This window comes from Triturus cristatus, chromosome 4_2 (assembly GCF_964204655.1).
Source record: "Triturus cristatus chromosome 4_2, aTriCri1.1, whole genome shotgun sequence".
NCBI classification, from domain to species: Eukaryota; Metazoa; Chordata; class Amphibia; order Caudata; family Salamandridae; genus Triturus; species Triturus cristatus.
In genome coordinates, this window is record NC_140586.1 from 662,017,737 (window position 1) to 662,038,961 (window position 21,225).

Sequence of the window (21,225 nt, forward strand, 5' to 3'; positions counted from 1 at the left end):
TGATACATATTATCGTGATGCTCTTAAGATATTGAAAAATTACAGTCACTATACATCTATTTGCTTCTTATCTAACTCTCTTATTTTTGCTTTATGTTATTGTCCAAGATCTTATGCGAGCCAGAATACATGTTCAACCGCTTCACCACCTAGTGGACTTAATTGATCAAACGGGTTCTGACTTTTTGAATCAAGGTTTAGCTTTGTGGAAACTTCTGGGCATTCTCCTCTAGAAAATGTTGTTCAAAATCCAAGTTCAAAGTTTTTTTTTCCTTTGTAAAAGAGTGGTGAAGGTGCACTTTGACTTTAACGGCCGTCCCCGTGGTCCAGAGCACTGACTTCGGCGCCTGTCATCCAGGAGCGATGGAGTATTCTTTGACCTGGGTGTTGTCAGGGAAGGCGGCAGCAACCTGCGAACAACAAGAGAGTAGTGCAGACATCAAGGAAGCCAGGTAATCTGTCAGCATGTTACTGTCAACATAAGTAATCTTTTAGGCATTGTAGTGCCCACATATTTTGGTGGTCTACCAAAGACCACTTCATAGGGAGATAAGCCTGTTCTAGAATGAGCTACAATTCGCATGTAAAAGAGGGCAACCGGCAGGGTTACCATCCAGTCTATACCTTTGTCTGCGCAAATTTTTAATGTCTGATTATGTCTTTCTACAAGGCCTGCTGCTTCAGGATGTCGCACACAATGGAATTTCCAGGTATACCCTAACAGAAGGGACACCTGCTTCATTAGTACCAGGACATATTTGTAACCTCTACATCTGTTTATTTGGATATAATCCATTTGGAGCACTTCAAAAGGGTGGTCAGGTGGATGGAATCCACCTTGTTCCATCGGAATGCCTTTACCTGGATTGAATTGGCAACAGATCATACATGTTCTGACCTTTTGTTTCGCTGCTGCACGCAGGTGCTTGTTGAACCATATATTCTGTAAGCTATCTATCATTGCTTTCTCTCCTAAGTGTGCAGGACTATGTGTGGTATTTATAATCACTTGTACCCTTGAATCAGAAAGAAACTATGTGGATTTGCCCTTTGTCATCCAACCTTGATCAGTCAGTACCCCTCCTTGTTCCGATCATTTCTTTAATTCGTCTACAGTAGCATGTGTCTGAATGTCTTGTACATCCCTGGAAGGATCCCTAACTGTCATGGCTTTGGACAGTGATAGTATCTGTGATTTTGTCATGTCTAGTGGGGTCTGAGCTGTCTGTTTAGCAGTTCGGTCTGCCAGATCATTGCCTTGGGAAATGGTATCTGTGGCTCTAGTATGTGCTTTACATTTTAGGATAGCTATGGCTGTTGGTAAATGTATTGCTTCCAGTAGGGCTTGAATAAGGGGGCCATGCTGTATCTTGGCCCCATGAGAGGTCAAGAAACCTCTTTCTCTCCACAAAATCGGTGTAAATGTTTACTCTCAGGTGCTTAGCTCTTATGCACGCTTGTGTCAGGGCGATGAGCTCTGCTGCTTGTGCTGACAATATGTCTATTCTTTTGGTCTCTATTATTACAGTATCAGCAGTCACTGCATATGCTGCCACTAATTCTCCCGCCCCTGTCCTCATGCATGAGCAGTCAACATATAGTGTTAGGTCGGGGTCTGGGAGTGCAACATCTGTCAAGTCTTGTCTTGGTTTAGTCACGGTATGTATTACTTCAACACAGTTGTGTGGTGAAACGCTTTCTGTACTGGAGGGCAAAAGGGTAGCAGGATTCAGTATGTTGCATCGTCTGATCTCTATGTGTGGTTGAAATAACGTTGGCTCATAATCCGTCAGTCTAGCTACAGTCAGGTGTTGTGTTTGTGTCCGGTTCAAGAGAACCTCTACTGCGTGTGGTACTTGTACTGTCAGAGGGTGGCCCAGCACTATCGAGTCACTTTGTCTTATGGCTAAGGCCGTTACTGCAACTGATTTAGGCACGCAGGCAAAGCCTGGGCTACTGGGTCTAATGTACTAGAAAAATAAGCACAGGGCTCGTGTTTTCCTGCATGATCTTGTGTTAGGACAGATAGTGCTGTTCCATCCCGCTCTGTCACAAAAAACATAAACGATTTGTTGTAATCAGGGTTTGCTAAAACTGGTGCTTGACATAAAGCTCTCTTTAATTCTTCAAATGCCACAGTGTGTTCTTGAGGACTTTAGTCTTTTTGTGTCTTGGGCTGTGAAAAACCAGAAATCAATTGAATACGTTCCGGTGCCCACAACTAATTCCCCTGAAAGATCACAATAAAACATGAGAAAAAGGGGAAAGCACCATACCTATTTCCTCGGCTTAATTTCTAAGGGGGCTAATTTCTAAGGGGCTTAATTTCTTAAGGGGCTAGCGGGAAGCGAACCTCCTCAGGGGCCAGCAGAAAGCCAATATTCTCCTCCTTCCCCCCCCCTTTTTGACAGGAGGAAATCTGAAACAGATTTCACTGCTGTCAAACACTATCAAACCCTGTGTCTTGACAATACTATTAATCCCTGTGTGTAGCTACTGGGCGTAAGCAAAATTATAGGAGATACACAGCGTATGTGAAACGGCGAGAAATCCTTCAAATTAATGTACAAACCTCATTGTGTTAGCTCATAAGCTGGCCAAATGACATCTCATATGCAAATGTCCCTATTACATGAACCTACACCAACCTGAAGTCAATATTAATGCTAGGAGGCCCTAATAGGAATGCTAAATTACCTAAATATTCGGAAAACCAAGTTTAAGAACAGTTGTTAATGTTGATAATTAATAATTTATCTGCTAAAGAAATCAGTCAATGTGCAATAATTTCCACCTATACAATAAATAGCCTAATTCAAAAACAAGTCAACTTTTGGGGCCACCACTCACAAGAATGAGCTTACTAAAGCAAACTTTAAAAAGGAAATCCTGTCAGATATTTTCTCATTACCCTAAATACCGAGCCTTATTTGTCACTCTGTGGTGGCAGTCCTTATTTAAAACAGGCCTTTCAAGAGTTAAAATGCGAGTGCACAGATCATAATTGTTCCTTAATGTCCAATCTGGAAACATATGACCGAGGCTGCCTGTCTATAAGAGAAAGGCAGTTATGTGAAAAATATTTTAGTCTTGCATAGCCTTTTTCTTTTGTTTCATTCATCTCCAACACCAATTAGACATACACTGATAACGTGTTGTCTGCTATTTTGACAGCATGATAATGGTAATATCATGTCTGTGCAATTTAGTAATTGTGCCAAGCCATCAGTATACCGGGCACAGAAAGCATAGATAATAACACTAACATATATAAATGAGCAGCGATGCGTAATTACAGTACCTACAGCTCAGATGCGAACATTCTGGCCTGCTTAATTTGTCAGGCTTATAATCAATAACTTATTTACCTGCCCTATACAACCCCATCTGGCAGTGGGTCATCCCAATGATGACCGCGTCAAGTCTGACACACAGGATCAGTAACAATAATCAAAAAATGACGAACACACGAACCTGTCTCTTTTTTTTATTTTTTTTTTTTTTTTTATAAAAATGTGCTATGCTTCTTTGTACACAATGCACCCTCATGTCCTAGTCGAAGATGCATCTCACATCTTTCCTCACAGACCCGTAACCACTGGATCATTTATCCAATGCAACTGGTGGCAGCTTGTGGCCACAATTCAAAAATGTCTGAATTTGAAAATCGTTTTTATATAGGCACATAGCCCTTAAAATTCCAAGCAAGAGCAACATTTTACTTTCTGACCAGAAGCAATATAACAATTGCTAAAAAATAAAACAAATCTTCTCCATAGACATTTCCTCGGGGCACTTGTTTTGCACAGAATAGAACAAGGGAATCTTTCTCGACTTACATTTCTCAGCTGCCCTGTCTTATCAGAGAAGTTAAAAATAGCCCCTCAGCGCGGCCTGAGCCTGGGCTGCCAGCCATCTTTTTTTTGTTTTTCCTACTCCTGGCCCCAAGGCTCTCCAGCTGCAGGCATTACACAGATGCGATGTCAGAGAAGCCTTCTAAGCAGTGCCCTGTTCTGCTCCTCTCATCGGCCCCCACCTACACTGGCTACAAGGTCAGAATCTGTCTCCGATTTCTGTATCACATTCTGCTCTACACGGCCCCCACCTTCTCCTCACTCTGAAGCTGTCAAAGACAAAAAGACTACTCAATTCCATAAAAACTGCAATAATTCGCTCAATTTGAAAAATTATTTTTACATACAATTTGCACTCAGGGGGTCATAATCTTACCGACTTGACCCAGCACATTGGCTCACTGGACCATCAAGAACACAAACCTGTATTCATGAAAAATTTGCAAATTCGAAATACCCACAATTCTTTTTCCAAGCTAAACTTGTCACTAATTATTTTTCGTTAACACTTTGTACATTAGGGGTGTCATCAAATCACAGGAGTTGCTCCTTCTCTAGCTGCACCCCTCTCAATTTCCTATTGACAATGTAGTCAAATGTTGGACCATGTAAACACCAGCTATGCACTGTTCATTTGGTGGGGGGCTCAAGAACCTTTGGGCTACTATGTAATTAATATATGTATTATAACTGGTCTTTTTACTGGGGCCACTCTTGCTGGGTCCTCTGAAAGGACGGGATAAATACCAGCAACGTCAGTATTTCTTTTTCTGTCAGCCTGCGCTCATTTTACCAGCTCAAATTCCTCCTGTAACATCTCATCCTTGGCTTTTCCAGACTCCAGTCCACTCCTCTCTGCTTCGTGAAACACTTACTCTGTCCTTCTATGTCACTCCGTGCGCCAAAAACTCAATGGCATCCTTCCAAGCTGGTCTACATTTTCTCTTTCATAAGAGTGTTTCGTTGTCCATCTACTTGTCCTGCTTTTACTCGTATACCTTCCTCAACTAACACGTTTTCTCGGGCTTTGTCTGAATCCTCCATACTTTTCTCTTCTTTTCTGAGCGCTTACTCTGTGCGTCTATGCTATTCTTTACGCCATAATTCAACAGCGTCTTTCTGTGACTGTCTAGCTTTCCTCTTCCACAACTCTTCTTCGACTTTCATGATACATTCGGCATCCCAGGTCCCAGCTACGGGCCATCTCTGACTTTCTGGTAACTCTTTGGTGTAGTCCACCCATAGATCAAGGAATAATATGGCGTCTAAGCCATGCTTGTGATAAATAAAATGTCCTGGAGTGTCCCTAGGAGGAATAGGAACTGCTTCTTCAAGCACCCCTTTTCTGGTAGTAAATCTGTCTTAACTTCGAGAAGAGCGGCATATTGACAACTGATCTGATACTTACTCTTGAACTCACTTAATACGAAAAAAACACAATAATGAACAGTGAACAATGAACAATCATTCATACCACAATATTTGAACACTTTAAACATTAAACATTAAACATTTTAACAACGACCGACAATGATGACAGTCTGCCTAACTAATCACCACGCTGAATTCTTGACAATAACTGAATACTTCGGAATACTTGATATACTGCTAAACAGTACATATACACTGCTAAACAGTGCAGACCGGATTTGTGTACCCAAATCCGTCTTGACCGGCACAACCTATGTGCGCGTCAACACGCCTCCCCGGCGATGGTACTCACCGAGTAGCTCCTTGAAACGGAAGGCCTCAGAGAATGGACTGGACTCGACGACTGCGGACATCGGACCCTCTGGACATCGGGACTTTGAAAACCTGGTTGGCCTCTGTATACCTCGGACGCAGCTCTCTCGCAGGTGGGCTCTGGGTAGACAATCTGCGTTCCTCACCGCCTCGTATGGATGCCTGGTCACAGTCTGTCCCCTTCGGTGGCCTGAGGGAGTTGGCGGGAAAACCCGCGACGTGCACGCTTGAAGTCCATCACGGCTATGGAAGGGGGCAAAACTGGACCTTCATCTCCGGCGTGTGGGGAAAGAGATTAAACTGTTCGGGCGCCATTCTGTGGTAAATAAAATATCACGCTGTCATAATTTTTCAGATATCAATAAGATCATGCATAAAGCAAGAGGCTGAGTCTGTGGTATCAGATTCATAAAGGGCTTTATTCCAATAACTCGAGTCAAAGGGAGAATATCTCCATCACCAAAAAGGATCTGGACGGGGCTGAAAAGTATTCTCAATATTCTCAAAACATTATTCACAGAGTACAGTATATATACATTTCTCAATTGTACGTAAGCAAGAGAGCAAGAGAGAATGAGATAAGAGCATGTGGGCGTGTAAGTAGGCGTGAAGGTGGGCGTCCATGTGGGCGTCCACTTGATGATAAGGGGTAAATTGTCATGTGTGGGTGGATACCTGGAGATGATTTCGCAATGTCAGCAGAAATACTTGGCAGAGATGCGCGCGCAGCAGCATGACGTGTGATTGACGCGCAACTAGAGGGTGAAGGGGACTTGACATTTAGCTCTACATGTGGAGACAAAAAGTCTGGGGTTATGTCAACCTAATCCCAAATCATATCTAATATCCTATGTTTAAAGAACTATGTTATCCACAAGGGAAGGGCTCTCGGACAGAATCTATTCTATACTGACTGTGTGTGCGTGTACAAGCGTCTAAGTGTCTACACTGAATGCGAGGGGATGGGAATATTCCATGGTGACAGGGCTATGAATTACTTGCATGAGGGCAGAGAAACCGGGCCTTTTGCTTGGTAGCTGGAAGAATGTTTACTTAAACTACTAGACAGGAATGCATCGGCTGAGGAGCAAAATAGATAATTCGAAGGTGAAATACAGCTTCTTGGCAGGCAGGCGAAAACTGGCCGAGGCAGGCACCGTTAGCTGCACAGGGAGTAGGACAAAGTTCATGGATACAGATGCGAGCTCAAACTGATGCTGTCAGAGGCAGAGAGCAGGGAAAGGCTTTGAGGACAGAATCGGGCCTACTCGCCTGAACTGTAAAAATGGAGTAACTGAGCCATATAAAGTCGGTGGCTTTTCATACTTAGGAAGCGAATATCCAGCCCATTCATGGCGGGTCTGACAGAGGACATGTTGACGGTGGACGCACATGTGTTTGCGTCATCAAAACTGGAACTGGAGGGAACATACATGTACTTGTGACATGCACATAGAACCGTTGGGGTCCAAGATAGGGGACATAACTGGTCAGGAGAATCCACATTTCCACAATACTGTCAGTTTACTCCACCGGGGAGGAGGGAGGGTCGCTTATGACTATAACAGAGATACCCCTACTACAGAACTGGAGTTACAGGTAAGAAGCTACTCCTTCTGTAGTAGGGGATCTCTGTGTATAGTCATAATCTATGAATAGAATGGCAAGCCCATCCCAACCAATAAACGGCGGTGGAGTAAAAACCGAACACCAACAAATTACTGTGCAAACAAATTCCTCAGCGAAGCCTGTCCAACCTGCGCATCTGCCCTAGCATCAGAGTCCAGGCAGTAATGCTTTGTAAACGTATGGACCGACTTCCAGGTGGCAGCCTTACAAATATCAGCGATTGGAACATTCCTAAGCAAAGCTGTAGTCGCTGCTTTGCCCCTAGTCGAATGCGCTGTAGGCTTACCCCCTAACGTCTTATTAGCTTTCTGATAACAGAGCTGAATACAGGACACAATCCATCTGGAGATGGACTGTTTTGAGGTAGCTAGACCAGTTCTTACCGAACCATAATTTACAAACAGTTGATCCGACCGGCGGATGTCTTTTGTCTTATCTAGATAGAATTTCAACACTCTACGCACATCTAGTGAATGCAGAGACCTCTCCGCCGGAGAGGAGGGATGCTGAAAAAATGTAGGCAAAGTTATCATTTGATTTACATGGAAATCAGATATCACTTTAGGTAAAAACTTAGGATGAGTACGCATCACCACTTTAGAAGCATGGAATACAGCATACGGCTCTTGACAACACAGAGCCTGAATCTCACTTACTCTCCTGGCCGATGTAATGGCCACAAGGAAGGCAGCCTTCCAGGACAAATGCTGCAAAGAAGCCTTATGAATAGGCTCAAAAGGCTCCCTCATTAATCGGGACAACACCACGTTCAATTCCCATGGTGGAGAAGGTCGTCTAACAGGGGGAAACACCTTACACAAACCCTCCAAAAAATCTTTAATCACAGGGATTTGAAAAAATGAGGTTTGGGAAGGGACCTTTCTATACGCAGTCAAAGCTGCGAGATGAACTTTAATAGACTGAAAGTTAAGCCCAGATTGAGCTAACTGCAGCAGATAAGGCAGAATAACATCTTCCTTACAGGATGTAGGGTCAATGTCCTTTGCCGTGCACCATAAGCAGAATCTCTTCCACTTATAGGCGTAAGAAGTCCTCGTAGACGGTCTCTTCGCCTCTTTCAAGATCTCCATACAGTCCTGAGGTAGGTTCAAGTGTCCATACTGTACTAGCTCAGGAGCCATGCTGCCAAACTCAAGGACGAGAGATTGGGGTGAACCATCTGTCCTCCGAACTTCGTGAGAAGGTCCGGCCGACACGGCAGGCGCCGGTGTGGTAGAAGAGACCGGTGAAGAAGGTCGGTGAACCACCATTGCCGCGGCCACTCCGGAGCAATCAGGATCATCCTGGCTCTGGATTGCGACAGCTTGATCAGCACCGCCGGAATCAGGGGAATGGGTGGAAAGGCGTAGAGAAAGCTGTGCAACCAGCTGATCCATAGTGCATTCCCCAGCGTCCCTGGTTGGTAGTACCTGGACGCGAAGTTGCGGCATTTGCGGTTTTCTGCCGTAGCGAACAGATCGATATCCGGAGTGCCCCACTCTACGAAGACGTCTCTTAGCACGTCGTCGTTTAGCACCCACTCGTGATTTTCTTGAACGAGCCTGCTGAGCGCATCGGCTTGGGCATTCTGCACTCCCGGCAGATGGGTTGCCGTGATCGTTAGGTTCCTGGCCACCAGCCAATTCCAGATCGTCTGTGCCTCCCGAGACAGCGTGCGTGAACGGGAGCCCCCCTGCTTGTTGAGGTAATACATGGTAGTAGTATTGTCTGTCTGAACTAGCAGGGAGTTCGTCTTGAAGGAGGGATGGAACGCCTTCAGGGCCAAGTGTACTGCTCTGAGTTCCAAAAAGTTGATGTGGTAAGTCATCTCCGTCTGTGACCATATCCCCTGAATCTGAAGAGGGCCCGAATGCGCTCCCCAGCCCTGGAGAGACGCATCGGTCACTATGGTCTGGACCGGAATATCCTTGTGAAAGGGAGTCCCCTTGCAGACATTCTCTGAGGAGCACCACCATTTCAGAGACTGTAGAGCGTGTTGGGACAGATGAATCTTGTCCTCCCAACGCCCCCGCCTCTGGTCCCATTGATCCTCCAGACATTCCTGCAGAGGCCTCATATGCAGACGTGCATTGGGGGTGAGAAAGATGCATGAAGCCATCGACCCCAGTAAAGAGGCCACCGTCCTCACAGCAGGAGAGTGGGCTGAGAGGAGGTGCAGGGCCTTCCAACGGATAGATAAGCGTCTCTCCTCCGAAGGACACACGCTTGCGTTCAAAGTATTGACTGAGGCCCCCAAGTACTGGAGACACTGCACAGGGATCGGCACTGACTTCGTCATGTTGATGTGCAGTCCCAGGTGATGAAGCAAGGCAGCAGTACTGTTGAAATGACACAGGGCTTCCTGGTACGTGGAAGCTTTGATCAGCCAATCGTCCAGGTATGGATACACAAACACTTTGTTCTTCCGCAAGTGTGCCGCCACCACTGCCATGCACTTGGAGAACGTCCTTGGTGCACACTTCAGACCAAACGGGAGTACTGTATACTGGTAATGGTTGTTGCCTACCAGAAACCTCAGGAACTTGCGATGCTTTTGTGCGATCGGCACATGAAAGTAAGCGTCCTGCAGATCTATGGCGCACAGCCAGTCTCCTCGATGCAACTGAGGGTAAATCTGATGCAGGGACAACATACGGAACTTTTCTCTGCGGATCCACTTGTTTGCTTGACGCAGATCTAGAATAGGCCTGAACTCGTTCTGGTCCTCTTTTCTGACGAGAAAGAACCTTGAGTAAAGACCTTTTCCTTTTTGCCTCAAAGGAACAGTCTCTATCGCCTTCTTCTTTAACAGAATGTTCTCCTCCCACTGGAGCTCTCGCAACATGTATGGAGAGCGCACTGGTGGGATCTGTGGAGGCGGGCTGGTGAAACGAAGACTGTACCCATTGCAAACAATATTCAGCACCCACTTGTCCCGAGTTATTGTTCTCCACTCTGCCAGGTAGTATTGAATACTTCCCCCCCCACCGGAACGGGTAACGGATGAGGGGGAAGTGACCTTTCAGGGCTTCGACCCGGCCGGGCCTTTGTTCCCCGACGCGGATTGATGCTGTCCTCTGCCCCTCTGGCGCTTTTGGAAAGACTGCCTCGGGAACTGTTGTTGTTACTGGTGTTGCTGTGGTTGACCAGACTGACGCCCTTAGCCGCGTTGTTTAGAATAACGCCTGCCATAGGAACGGAATGATCTCTTCTGTTCCTTGGGTTTTTCCAACCCCACGGCCTTCAGGGTTTCTGCTTCGGCCTTCATGCGGGCCATTTCGTCATCCGCATGAGACCCGAACAACGTCGTGCCAGAGAAAGGCAAGTTAGCAATCTTTTGCTGCACTTCAGGCTTTAGAGAGGCAAGTCTCAGCCAGGAATGTCTCCTCATGTGTACTCCATGACAGTACCCATGGGCCGCCAGCAATGACACATCCCCCGCTGCACTGATGATCTGGTTGGAGACCATCATGCCCTCATTCAACACCTCCTGGAAGTCTTCCCGTTCATCCCTAGGCAGGGAGTCAGCAAACTGTTGCAGGGAGTCCCATAATGATCGGTCATAGCGACCCAGCAGAGCGGAGGCGCTAGCAGCCTTCATAGTCGTGGCCGACGTAGAGCACATCCTCCTCCCCAAGGAGTCCATCTTGCGACTCTTCTTATCCGGAGGAGCTGTTGAAGAGAGCGACGTGGAATGTTGTTTCCTAGCTGCAACCACAATGACAGAGTCCGGGGGAGGGTCCACCCTGAGGAACGCCGGGTCCGAATCAGGGGCCCTGTACTTCTTCTGCAACCTTGAGGGAGCAGACTTCACCACGGCTGGTGTCAAGAAGACCTCCATGGCTGGTTCCTCCAGACCTGGAAGCAGAGGGAGGAGGGGGCGTGATAGATGCGCCTTGTGTAATGTCTCAAATATCACAGAGGTAGGGGGAACTGGTACTGTCACTGAGATTCCCAATTTTGCCGCCCCTCTCATCAGTACATCTTGGAAAGTGGCAATATCATCCACTGGCGAGATTCTAGTTGGCGGTGTTTCCGATAACGTGGGGGAAAGCCGTCCAGTGCCAGATGAGTCCGTATACCACGTGCCTCTGGATCGAGATCTATACCTCCGTCGTCCATGCCTTGTGTGAGTGGACGATCTGTGTCTGCTCCGTGACCGCCGGCGAGATCTAGAGCGTGATCTCAGTCTGCGTGGGGTCTTAGGAGCCACTGGTAGCCGCGGAGAAGGAGGGAGCTGTGGCACCGGAGGCGGTGGTAGCGGAGGTGGCGTAGGTGGCTTAGGAGGCGCCACAGGGAGCCGGGGGTCCGGTGGAGGAGGAGGCGTAGGAGTCTTCTGAGGCCGCGGCTGAGGGGGCAGTGGCAGGGGGTCCATTGGAGGCTCACTCCGCCCATCACCCCTTGCAGGAGAACCCGGACTAGCTCTGTCCGGACTTCCGTCCCCCTTTCTCTTCTTTGCGGGTCTACCCCGTGAAGAGGCTGAAGTGAACGAGGGAGAGCGTCCTCTCCTAGATCCACGACTGGAGATCGTAATCACCAAAGAAGTGTTACCAGGTGATCTCGTCCTCGACGTCGAACTGTGCGTCGACCTCGTACGGCTTCTCCTCGCCGTTGAACGCAAACGGCGTCCCCTCGACGTCGAACGGCGTCCCCTGTCTTTCCTCGACGTCGAGCGCCTTCGTCTCGACGGCGAGCCTCTCGCCGTCGACGGTGAGCGATGCCGCCTCGACGGCGATCTCCTTCGCCTCGACGGCGATCTCCTTCGCCTCGACGGCCTTCGCCGGTGTCTCTGTGTCGATGTCGACGATCTCGACGGCGAGCGGCGCTGTCCGCAGGGCGCAGTACGACGTCGATGGTGTGTCGACGTCGACTGTGAAGTCTTCGACGGCGACCTAGTCCTAGGTCTCGCCGGCCCCTTTCTCGACGTCGAACGTCGAGGACGCCGAGATCCAGAGCCCTGGATCGACGGCGAACACACCGGTGCTGTACCTCTCGCCGTCGACGCTGTCGTCCTAGACGTCGAACGGGAACTTCCGGCCGGTAGGCGTCGTTTCTGCTCCTTTTTCTGCCCGGAGGTCCCTCCAGTGGCTGAAGCATGGGCAGAGGATGGGGAAGGAGATCCTCCATGCCCAGAGGTCCCACCTGTTCTCTGCTTCTCCTTTCCCTGAAGGCGAATCTTCTCTCTGTCCCTCAGGGTCCTCTTGGAGAAGGTCTTGCAGATGTCACATGTAGCAGGGACATGTGAAGATGATAAGCAGAGAATACAGACATCATGTGGGTCCGTCTTGGCCATTTTCCTCCCACACTCAGGGCATTTATCAAATAAAGCCATGTTAATTTAAATAGAGTGGGTCAAACTGCACCAAACTACAGGATGCAGCAGAGAAAGGATCTAGACGTCGAATGAACAAACTTTTATCTTCAAAAAACCAATTTCAGTCGAAAACATCCACCCAAAAGGGTAGAGCTCAATGCTCCCGGGTCCTGCTAGCAGGAGCCGGAAAAAAGAACTGAAAGTAACTTGCTTTGGCTGTGCATCCTGGGATACCGGGGGTCTCTGGAGAGTTCCTTAAAGGCACGGTATCCTTTTAGCAGACACATAATGACAGCCTATAGGGCTTGTCTGTCCACCCCTTCCTCTCTATTGTTTAAAGGGATTTTGGTGAAGGGAGTGTGATACAATAAAGGAACATGTCAGATGTGAATAAAAATGACATTTAAACTTTATTTTGGCTTTTGTGTTCACTTCGGATGAAGTGCTGGCCAGTGCAGCCATATTGTTATTAGGCTGTATTATTTTGTCTGTCTCTTAAGTGTCTTTGCAGGTTTGCAAATGCAGGACAGCTTAAGAGATATTTTGATTGCTCCGGGGTCCCCGCACATGGGCGGGACTATTCATAGATTATGACTATACACAGAGATCCCCTACTACAGAACCTCTGTTCCTTTTTTTCCACTCTTGGGAGTTTCCACACTAAAAATTATAACTTGTGCCATACCATGTGCACTCTGGGTTCAAACCCTGTGGGAATTTTGAGTGACAGATGTCTATAACCTACCCTATGCGGTTTGTCTTTTTCATATATTTTATACATTTCTCTTTTTGGAAATTATTGAATCATTCTTTAAATGTGCCCAAATTGTTTTACACCTCCACCCTGAGCCCCACCATTTACAACAGTTCTCTTCAAAATCCACAACTTTTCTCATTTTACAGTTCTAGTTTTGTATACAGGGAAAGGGTATCATCCTTTCATTTCCGAGCAATCAATGAACATCTAAAAAAGGGCAATTTACCTGACTTGCCATCAACTGTTCTTTGCTCTATTCTCTTTTCGAGCCAAAGCTTCTACACTATCCACTTCCTGAGTCTCTACTTCTCTTAAACAACTCAAATCCTTCACTCGTATTCCTTCTTCTCCCTGCAAACCCAGAGCATACATTTCCAGGACCCTTTAGTCATATGGAACCTTGAGCAAAGATGACTATATTCAGGCAAGATCTTGTTCAGCTGTTCAAAGATTTAATAAAATCATTAGAACGAACATTTTGGTTTCTCCTTAAATTTGAACTTACGATACTCTGTCATCTCTAGTTGACATTGTTTGGCGCATATTGTTCTAAATTTAGAGGGATACGCTGGTGTAAATCAGTTCTTTTAACATGGCAAAAAAAACCTTATGTAAAGTCAGACAGGTTTTTTTCCATTTTCTTTTTAATTTTAAAACAGCATCCTAACTGCACGTACTTAAAGAAGTAAGCCCTGTTTTCTATGCCAAATCTGTTTACCAACTATGAAAAAGGCAGGAACCATTTTTATCGAATAGGTAATCTAATTCCCACATCGCCTTTCAACTTTTGTATTGTCACAGATTTTTCCTATGGCAGTAAGGTGTTATCCCACAATGGGGTAACTCCCTCCTCCCTGATTATTTTGGCTTTTTTTGCCCATTAGGAATGTATTTGGCACAAAGCTTTTACTATCTTACATGTTATCTTTATAAATGTTTTCTGAGTCTGAACACTTGAGGCAAATTCAAAGAGATCCTTCTTCTCGATAATTATATGCAATAATTCTCAAAAAAAGGAACAATCAGTTTGCTGGACAATAGGTTCCCTAATAAATTGAGCTGTGGCTGCCAAGTATTACCATTTACACTTTGGCAGGGCTAAGCCACCCAGCTCTAAAGTTTTCATTTGAAGTTTCTAGTGATTTAGAAGACCAAACAAATCTTGAAATAATGATACTTCTGAAAATTTCTTTTCTTTAGGTAGTATGGAATGATAACAGTATTAATTTACCCACCAGCGATAATGTTATGTGTAGCCACATCTTAAAATCCTACTTAATCTTTTTTAACTATTGTCTGTAAATAATTTCATACATGTCGTCTAGCTTCCCACTCATCCAGATGTCCAAATATCTGACTGGTGCGGAAGGCACCACCTCTGGAAACCCAGTCTGCAATTTTATAGTTCTAAAAATGTGCAAAATTACCTCAGTTTTGGTTTTACTGATTCTATAACAAGAGTTTGAGACTTTTTCAAGTGTTTGAAAAGTCCTGACCAAATTGTCAGTCTCAAAATATATACATCATTATTTTTGCCACTGGTACATTTAGACTGACCATGATCATCTTGACTTTTTGGAACACACCTAGAAAGAGGATCTATGAACATCACAAACAGGAGGAGAGATAGAAGACAAACCTGCCTGGCGCCATGGTAGATTGAAATCGTTCTTAATGCAGTGTCAACTAATGTGAATTCTGTGGTGTCGTCCGGATACAGACTGTGAACTATGATGAAAAATTCAAATGCTCCAGAACTGCTTTAGAAACTTCCAAATATCTGTATGGTGAGCTGGGTCAGCATTAAGAGAACATACACTGATTTCCAGGCTTTAAGACTACGAAGCAGGACCCTCCCACCAAAATCTGATATTCTTTGAATGTCCAACTTCTTCAGTGATGTAAACAAATAAATTCCTGTAGAAGATCTGGGTGTAATGGCAGACAATCAAAACAATATTTGAATAAAAATTGTGCACATGCAGCACGCACAAGAGTACAGGATTTCTCATTGTCTCTTAAAGAAACAGCCTCTGGTAGATATAAATCTCTGTTTGTGATGGAACACGTCATTCTTCAGTTGTGGTAGCTCATCAGTCGAGCATAGTTAAGACCAAGCCTCACCTCACCTTGCTCAGGAAAAGTATGTTATGTAAATGTTCATAATTCACAATGTTTTGTGTTCTGGACAGTCATGTTGAACTGTCAACACTATATCAGCAAGTACATATAGATTGTTGTCTTTCATAACTCTCATCAAGGATTGTACCCAGCATCAGTCCTAGTTGTGAAGATTGACCAGTTACTGGCCCAAAATGGCAAGGCAGCAAAAATGTGATGGGTAGAAATGTAGGACTGAAACTGTACCACTACGCTGGCATCTACAGTAACAAAGTTTTTCAGCTGCTCTGTCCCTACACTGATGAAGATAACACTTATTGAAAACAGTGGATACCGCACGGGGCAAAAAGAAGAGCTTTGTTCTAGTTTAAGTATTTACTTACAACTAGCACTTGACATGAAACGTTGTACCCAGTCCAGATTGGATTTAGTAGTTAAGAGTGGACAGATGTTAAAGTTTTCAGCACTTTTACACAGTTTTTCTCTTCAAAGTACAGGGCTCCTTCGTGAAAAGAAAGAACCTGTGAAAGACCTCTTGCAGAACCTATATGATTGTGCAGGGCTCCTTTGTAACACCCTTACTTTGAGGCTAAATCATTCTCCATAGTAATTTTCTAAGATGTTTAGAAAATGTAATGTTTTGAAACACTACCTGCTAATTTCATGAAGTGGTACAACATGAAAAATCGGTAATAAAAATTTGTAGTCCTACAGATTTCATCAAATAATTGTAATGGAATATAATTGTGCTTTATTAATTGTAGCGATGTAAAAACATTCTAGTAATTACCTTTTAAGAGACAAATGATATTTAGTGAGCTTGAAATCAGAATGTTTCTAAATCTGTATTGAAAGCTGATAATCCGTTTTTAGCATACAAATCAGTTTTGTGATCTCTAGTTTATTACTGACACACTTGAAATAATGTAATGAATGCCTGTGAACGAATTAGATATTAAGCTGGAATGATCATAAAATGCACAAGAAAAAAAAGAAATTACCCGATCTGCTAATCCTCCAGGTACAATAGTTCGCACTATTACACCACTTGATTTTCCTCCCACTATTCCAAATCCTAATCCTGAGCCATCATTAACGAGCTCAATATCTTCAACATGACCCCAATGAATCTAAAGAGGAAGAAAAAGACATTTGTCAAACACTTTGTAAACGTCAGTTTCCAAATTTAACGCAAGAGAAAATATAGCATACACTATTACTTTAGAAACATTTAACATACAAAACTGCTATACAATGTTGCACCAGGTGTCTTCAAGTGGCTTACTTTGATCAACGAAGCTCCCCAGGTCACTGCAGCAATTTCTGACCCTGTGATAAGGAAGGTTTATGGTGATACTCTATTCTGCATTGGTCCAATACAAAGAGTGTGAAACCGGTGGTAGGCTAACTTTCCATTCTACTCCCAGTTACATCAATAAGTATTGCAATAAATACTATATAGTAATAGTTTGTGTTTTACTTCAGATCATACCAAAGAATGAAATACATGTTCCTGAATCACAGAAAATAAGGCTTCTTTAGTCCAGCTTGACTTCAACCCATTGTCGCTCACCAAAAACTAAAGTTCAAGATCATGTAATTTTTCTATCGAGCCTTTGCTGTAAAAGGACCAGAATTTGTTCTTAAACTCCACCCACATCTCTCGATGCTCTCTTAAATCGGGCAGCTCAAAAATGTATTGTATAGGTGAACTTCAACTAAAAGAAACACAGAGTAGAAACCATCAAAGTACTGATTTCAGTCCCACACTGAAAAACCTACCAGTCCCAAAGCCTTCAAGAAGGAGCTGAAGACTCATCTACTCAAAGAGGCACTTGGCTCATGAAAAACTCAAGGGGATCACTCCCTTCGAAAAGGGAACAGGTCCTGCTAATAATAATCAAAGAAAATGACCAACCCATCTTTCAACTTCACAAAAGAAAAGTGAAAGGTATTGAGTTATTTTTCTGAGCTACCAGAAACATCTACAAGCCTGTACCAAAACTGTGCTATTGGCTTTTGGAGCATTGCCTAGTAGCCAATTGAATCAAGATGATAGCACTTTCTACATAATGTGGAGACATGCATCTTGGTAAATTGTCCCCCTATTTTGTATTTACAAGTTGGGGACATGTATGAACTAGTTAGGAAATTTGATTGCATATTTGTGAAACTGGCCTTTCAGGACCTCTTCCAGGATTAGGAAATGTCCCTGTCCCATTCTTTATCTGCACTCAATTTATGTGTGAATGCCCTAGATAGGATGGTAACTATATTTGTCATTCACCTTAACACACACAATATGAGGAATGCTTATGGGTCTCAGGATCTCATTTAGCATTTCTCCACGTAAACCAGGCTACCTTCATTATGCAACCACACATAAAAAAACTGACCCTAGGGTATCAGGGTATCTGGACCTAGCCTCTCACTTCCAAAATGGTACACAGTATGCCTGCTGCATAGAAGTCGCCCAATATTTTTGAAGCCAGTCGCCTACCATTTTATCATAGCCACCATCAATGCAATCACTGCAAAGAAAGGCAGAGGCTACTAGACTCGCTCTGTAGTACAGAATTTCTTCCATTACCTTCAATGCCCTCCGACAACAAAATTTGGCTATTAGTATCAGTTTTGGGACCAGTCTTTGTGAGCTCTGTTTACAGAATAGAAAAGCATACATATGCACTGACCACACTCTGTCAGCTGCTACTTTGTTCTGGGGATCTTTTGTTTGCTAGCCATTGTGTCACATATTGCAATTTCTACTCCCAAATAATTAAGATCTCGCTGTGCAACCATATGTCCATTGGGTTTCCATGCTAGAAGAAGGTTGTTTAAATCCTTGATTAAAAATGCACTTAAAGTAGTACAAGAGGAGAAAGTCAGCATCTTCACCGAGGCCATTCTGTACATTAACAACAATTTTAGCCCTGTCCTGAAGCTGAAAGAAAGCATGTATTAGCCACATCAGCTGCTATGTAACATACTCGCACATTAAGCTGTTTATTATTGGAAAGATTCTACTGAATATCTGACTGCACACTTCTTGTGGCTATGCAGGCCTGTTCAGAGTAGCAGCAATGAGCAAGATTATGAAATTGAGAACAAGGAAGTGGAACATCAATAAGAAACCCTAATTTGCTGATTACTAATTGTATTTTAAAAATGCTACCATATTTTGTCACGTGGCTTCTAATGGAACTTTCAGCAGATATAACGAGCTGAGGAAGACAGACTTCAGTAGCTGTAATATACAATTTTGTTATTTATTCGTTCTCTAGTTTCCAATATGCAGGGTGTGAAATGAAACGCATTGTATTGTATCGCACCATTTATGTAGTGGTTACTACCCCTATGTGGGATGCTGAAGCACTTATCTACATGGGTAGCACGCTACACTGTGTAGGATGTTTGCTTGAACGTGTGCTATCTTTGTTTTGATCTTGTGTGGGAAGTGTTTCCATGTTGTGCGTGATGACCACCGAGGTGCAGTTATGTTATGGAACACAGTGCTTAGCAGTGTGATAGATGAAGACATGTGAGAGACAGGCGTGCAGTTTATGTTTTTTTCAATAAGCTGGAAGCTTTGAGTTGTTCTGCAGTTCCCTTTTTGATATTTCTTATGTTCATTGTCCACTTAGCTGGGTACTGGCCCCGCTGAAAAAGTAGCTTGGATGGATGACGCGTCAACGGCTTGATGTGAGGAGCAGAGCATCAAGTAGGAGGCAACAGGCAGCAAAACAGAGCAGAAAATCAGTTCTTTGAGAGCAGGAGTCTAGCAGAGTGGCAACCCTTGTAGCAGCACATCAATCCTTCTTACTATTAGGGTTCTTCACAGGTCCAGGAGTGTACTGTCTTGGTGTGGTCAGACACCCAGTACTTATAATAAATTGTGCCTTTGAAGTGGGGGTGACTTCAAAGAAGGGTCTTTGAAGTGCATAGAGGTCCTTTCCTCCCAGCCCTGGCTCCAGACTATCAGTAGGAGGCAATCAGCCCTTTGTGTGGGGACAGGACACTACCTATTAAATTGAAAGTGTCAGCTCCTCTCTCACTTCCTACCCAGGGAGGGCCATCAGAATGCAGGTAACTGCTCAGACACACCTAATCTTCCTGTGGTGTGTTATGGCTGTCTAAAGGGAATGCACAAAGTGAAGCTGTCACCCACCCCAGATGTGATTTTGAGACAGTCTGTAGGCAGACAGTAGTAAGAGCAGAGAAATGTTCACTTTCAAAAAGGGTGATTTCTACAACAGTAAAGTTATATCCAGCATTACTAGTAAAGAGGGTTTATCGTTATCATTTCAATAATATAAAACATGACACAGCTGCTCCTTTCTAATCAGGAATTACAGCTTAAAAGTGTACTCCCAATGCTAACTAATGAGAGGAGTAGGCATCACAGTAGTGAAAAATGAATTTGTACGTTTTTCACTGCCAGAACATGCAAAACCTAAAAGTACATGCCCTACTTTTTACTTGCATTGCACCCTGCCCTAAGGGCTACCCAAGTAGTGGCTTATATGTAATAAAAGGGGAGAGGGGAGTTTAAGACTTGGCAAATTGTTTTAAATGCCAAGTCAAAGTGGCAGTAGGCGGCACACAAAGGCTCTCCAGTGGCATGCTAGAGACAGGTTTTAACAGCTAGTTGTGTGAGTAGCACAATCAGTGCTGCAGGCCCACTTGTAGCATTTAATTTACATGTCTTGGGTATATGGTATATCATTTTACAAGGGAAATACAAGTAAATTAAATGTGCCAGTTGTGTTTTTCCAATGCTATCATCTTTAGAGTAAAAGCACATGCACCTTAGCACTGGTCAGCTGTGGTAAAGTGCTCAGAGTCCTAAGGCCAACACAAAGAATCAGCAAAAAGAGGAGGTAAGCAGGCAAAATGTTTATGGGAAGACCACCCAAAGGATGACAGGTCTAACACCTTAGATCACACAATCTGAGACCAGTCTATGGGTCAAGTGCATTAGTTAGGTTGAGTATATTGTTCAAGTCACTAGACCTGCAGGTCTAGTAACATATTTATGATTTTTTTAGACCTGCACTTACCACCCCCAAGTAGTATGTCAAATCTGAATAACATGCATGATACCAGGCATTCCGAATAATTAGCCATCCATTTAACATGTTTATCCCAGTGATTAGCACTATAAAACATTCTGTAAAGGTTGCTCACCATGGGGAACTTTCTGAGAGCGGAAAGGGTGCAGTGTTTACATAGAGATGCACATCATGATATCATCTGACTGTACAATATCACATTGTATGTTTTGTCCTAGATGACATACAAATTTCACAAAAAGACAAAGGATCAAGTGTCATACTTAAATATATGTTTCTTGTAAAAATGGCAAATATAGCTCTGCTATATTCTTTTGCACTCCTGATATGGTTTTACAAATAACAAATAAGGGGGTTTGCACTTAAGCACATTAGACATTCCTATGCACTTGAGAATGAGGAAAACAAAAATATGGGTTGAACTTTGGGGCAAACACGTTCCAACACAAGCGAGGCTGAAGAAAAATACCATCTTTTAGGAAATGTTATATAAATTCTCAACAATGTCTCTAGTACTCTGCTGAAGGTCCTTGAGTTTACGTGCTGGTGCCCTTCTATTTTTTACCTACATCAGGTAGCAGCTTCTCTGCATACATTGATGGACATGGTGGAGCTTAAGAATAGTGTATGGCAGACAGGCAGATACCTCCCACATAAAAAGAAGCCTGTTTTCCAGACACCTTTCCCAACTACATGTTATGTATTTTCTTGTCCGGCTTCCTCATTCCCTCACCT

General features: G+C 44.1%; 1 protein-coding gene across 12 annotated transcripts in view; it reads right to left on the minus strand.

Annotated features, from left to right (window-relative positions):
- PATJ (PATJ crumbs cell polarity complex component) overlaps positions 1-21,225 on the minus strand; it is a 1,359,209-nt gene that overhangs the window by 1,168,668 nt on the left and 169,316 nt on the right. For all 12 annotated transcript variants that reach the window (XM_085602445.1, XM_085602441.1, XM_085602446.1 and 9 more), the window contains exon 7: positions 16,420-16,548. In XM_085602445.1, coding sequence (XP_085458571.1) covers positions 16,420-16,548 — 129 coding nt within the window. The remainder of the gene's footprint in view (positions 1-16,419; positions 16,549-21,225) is intronic.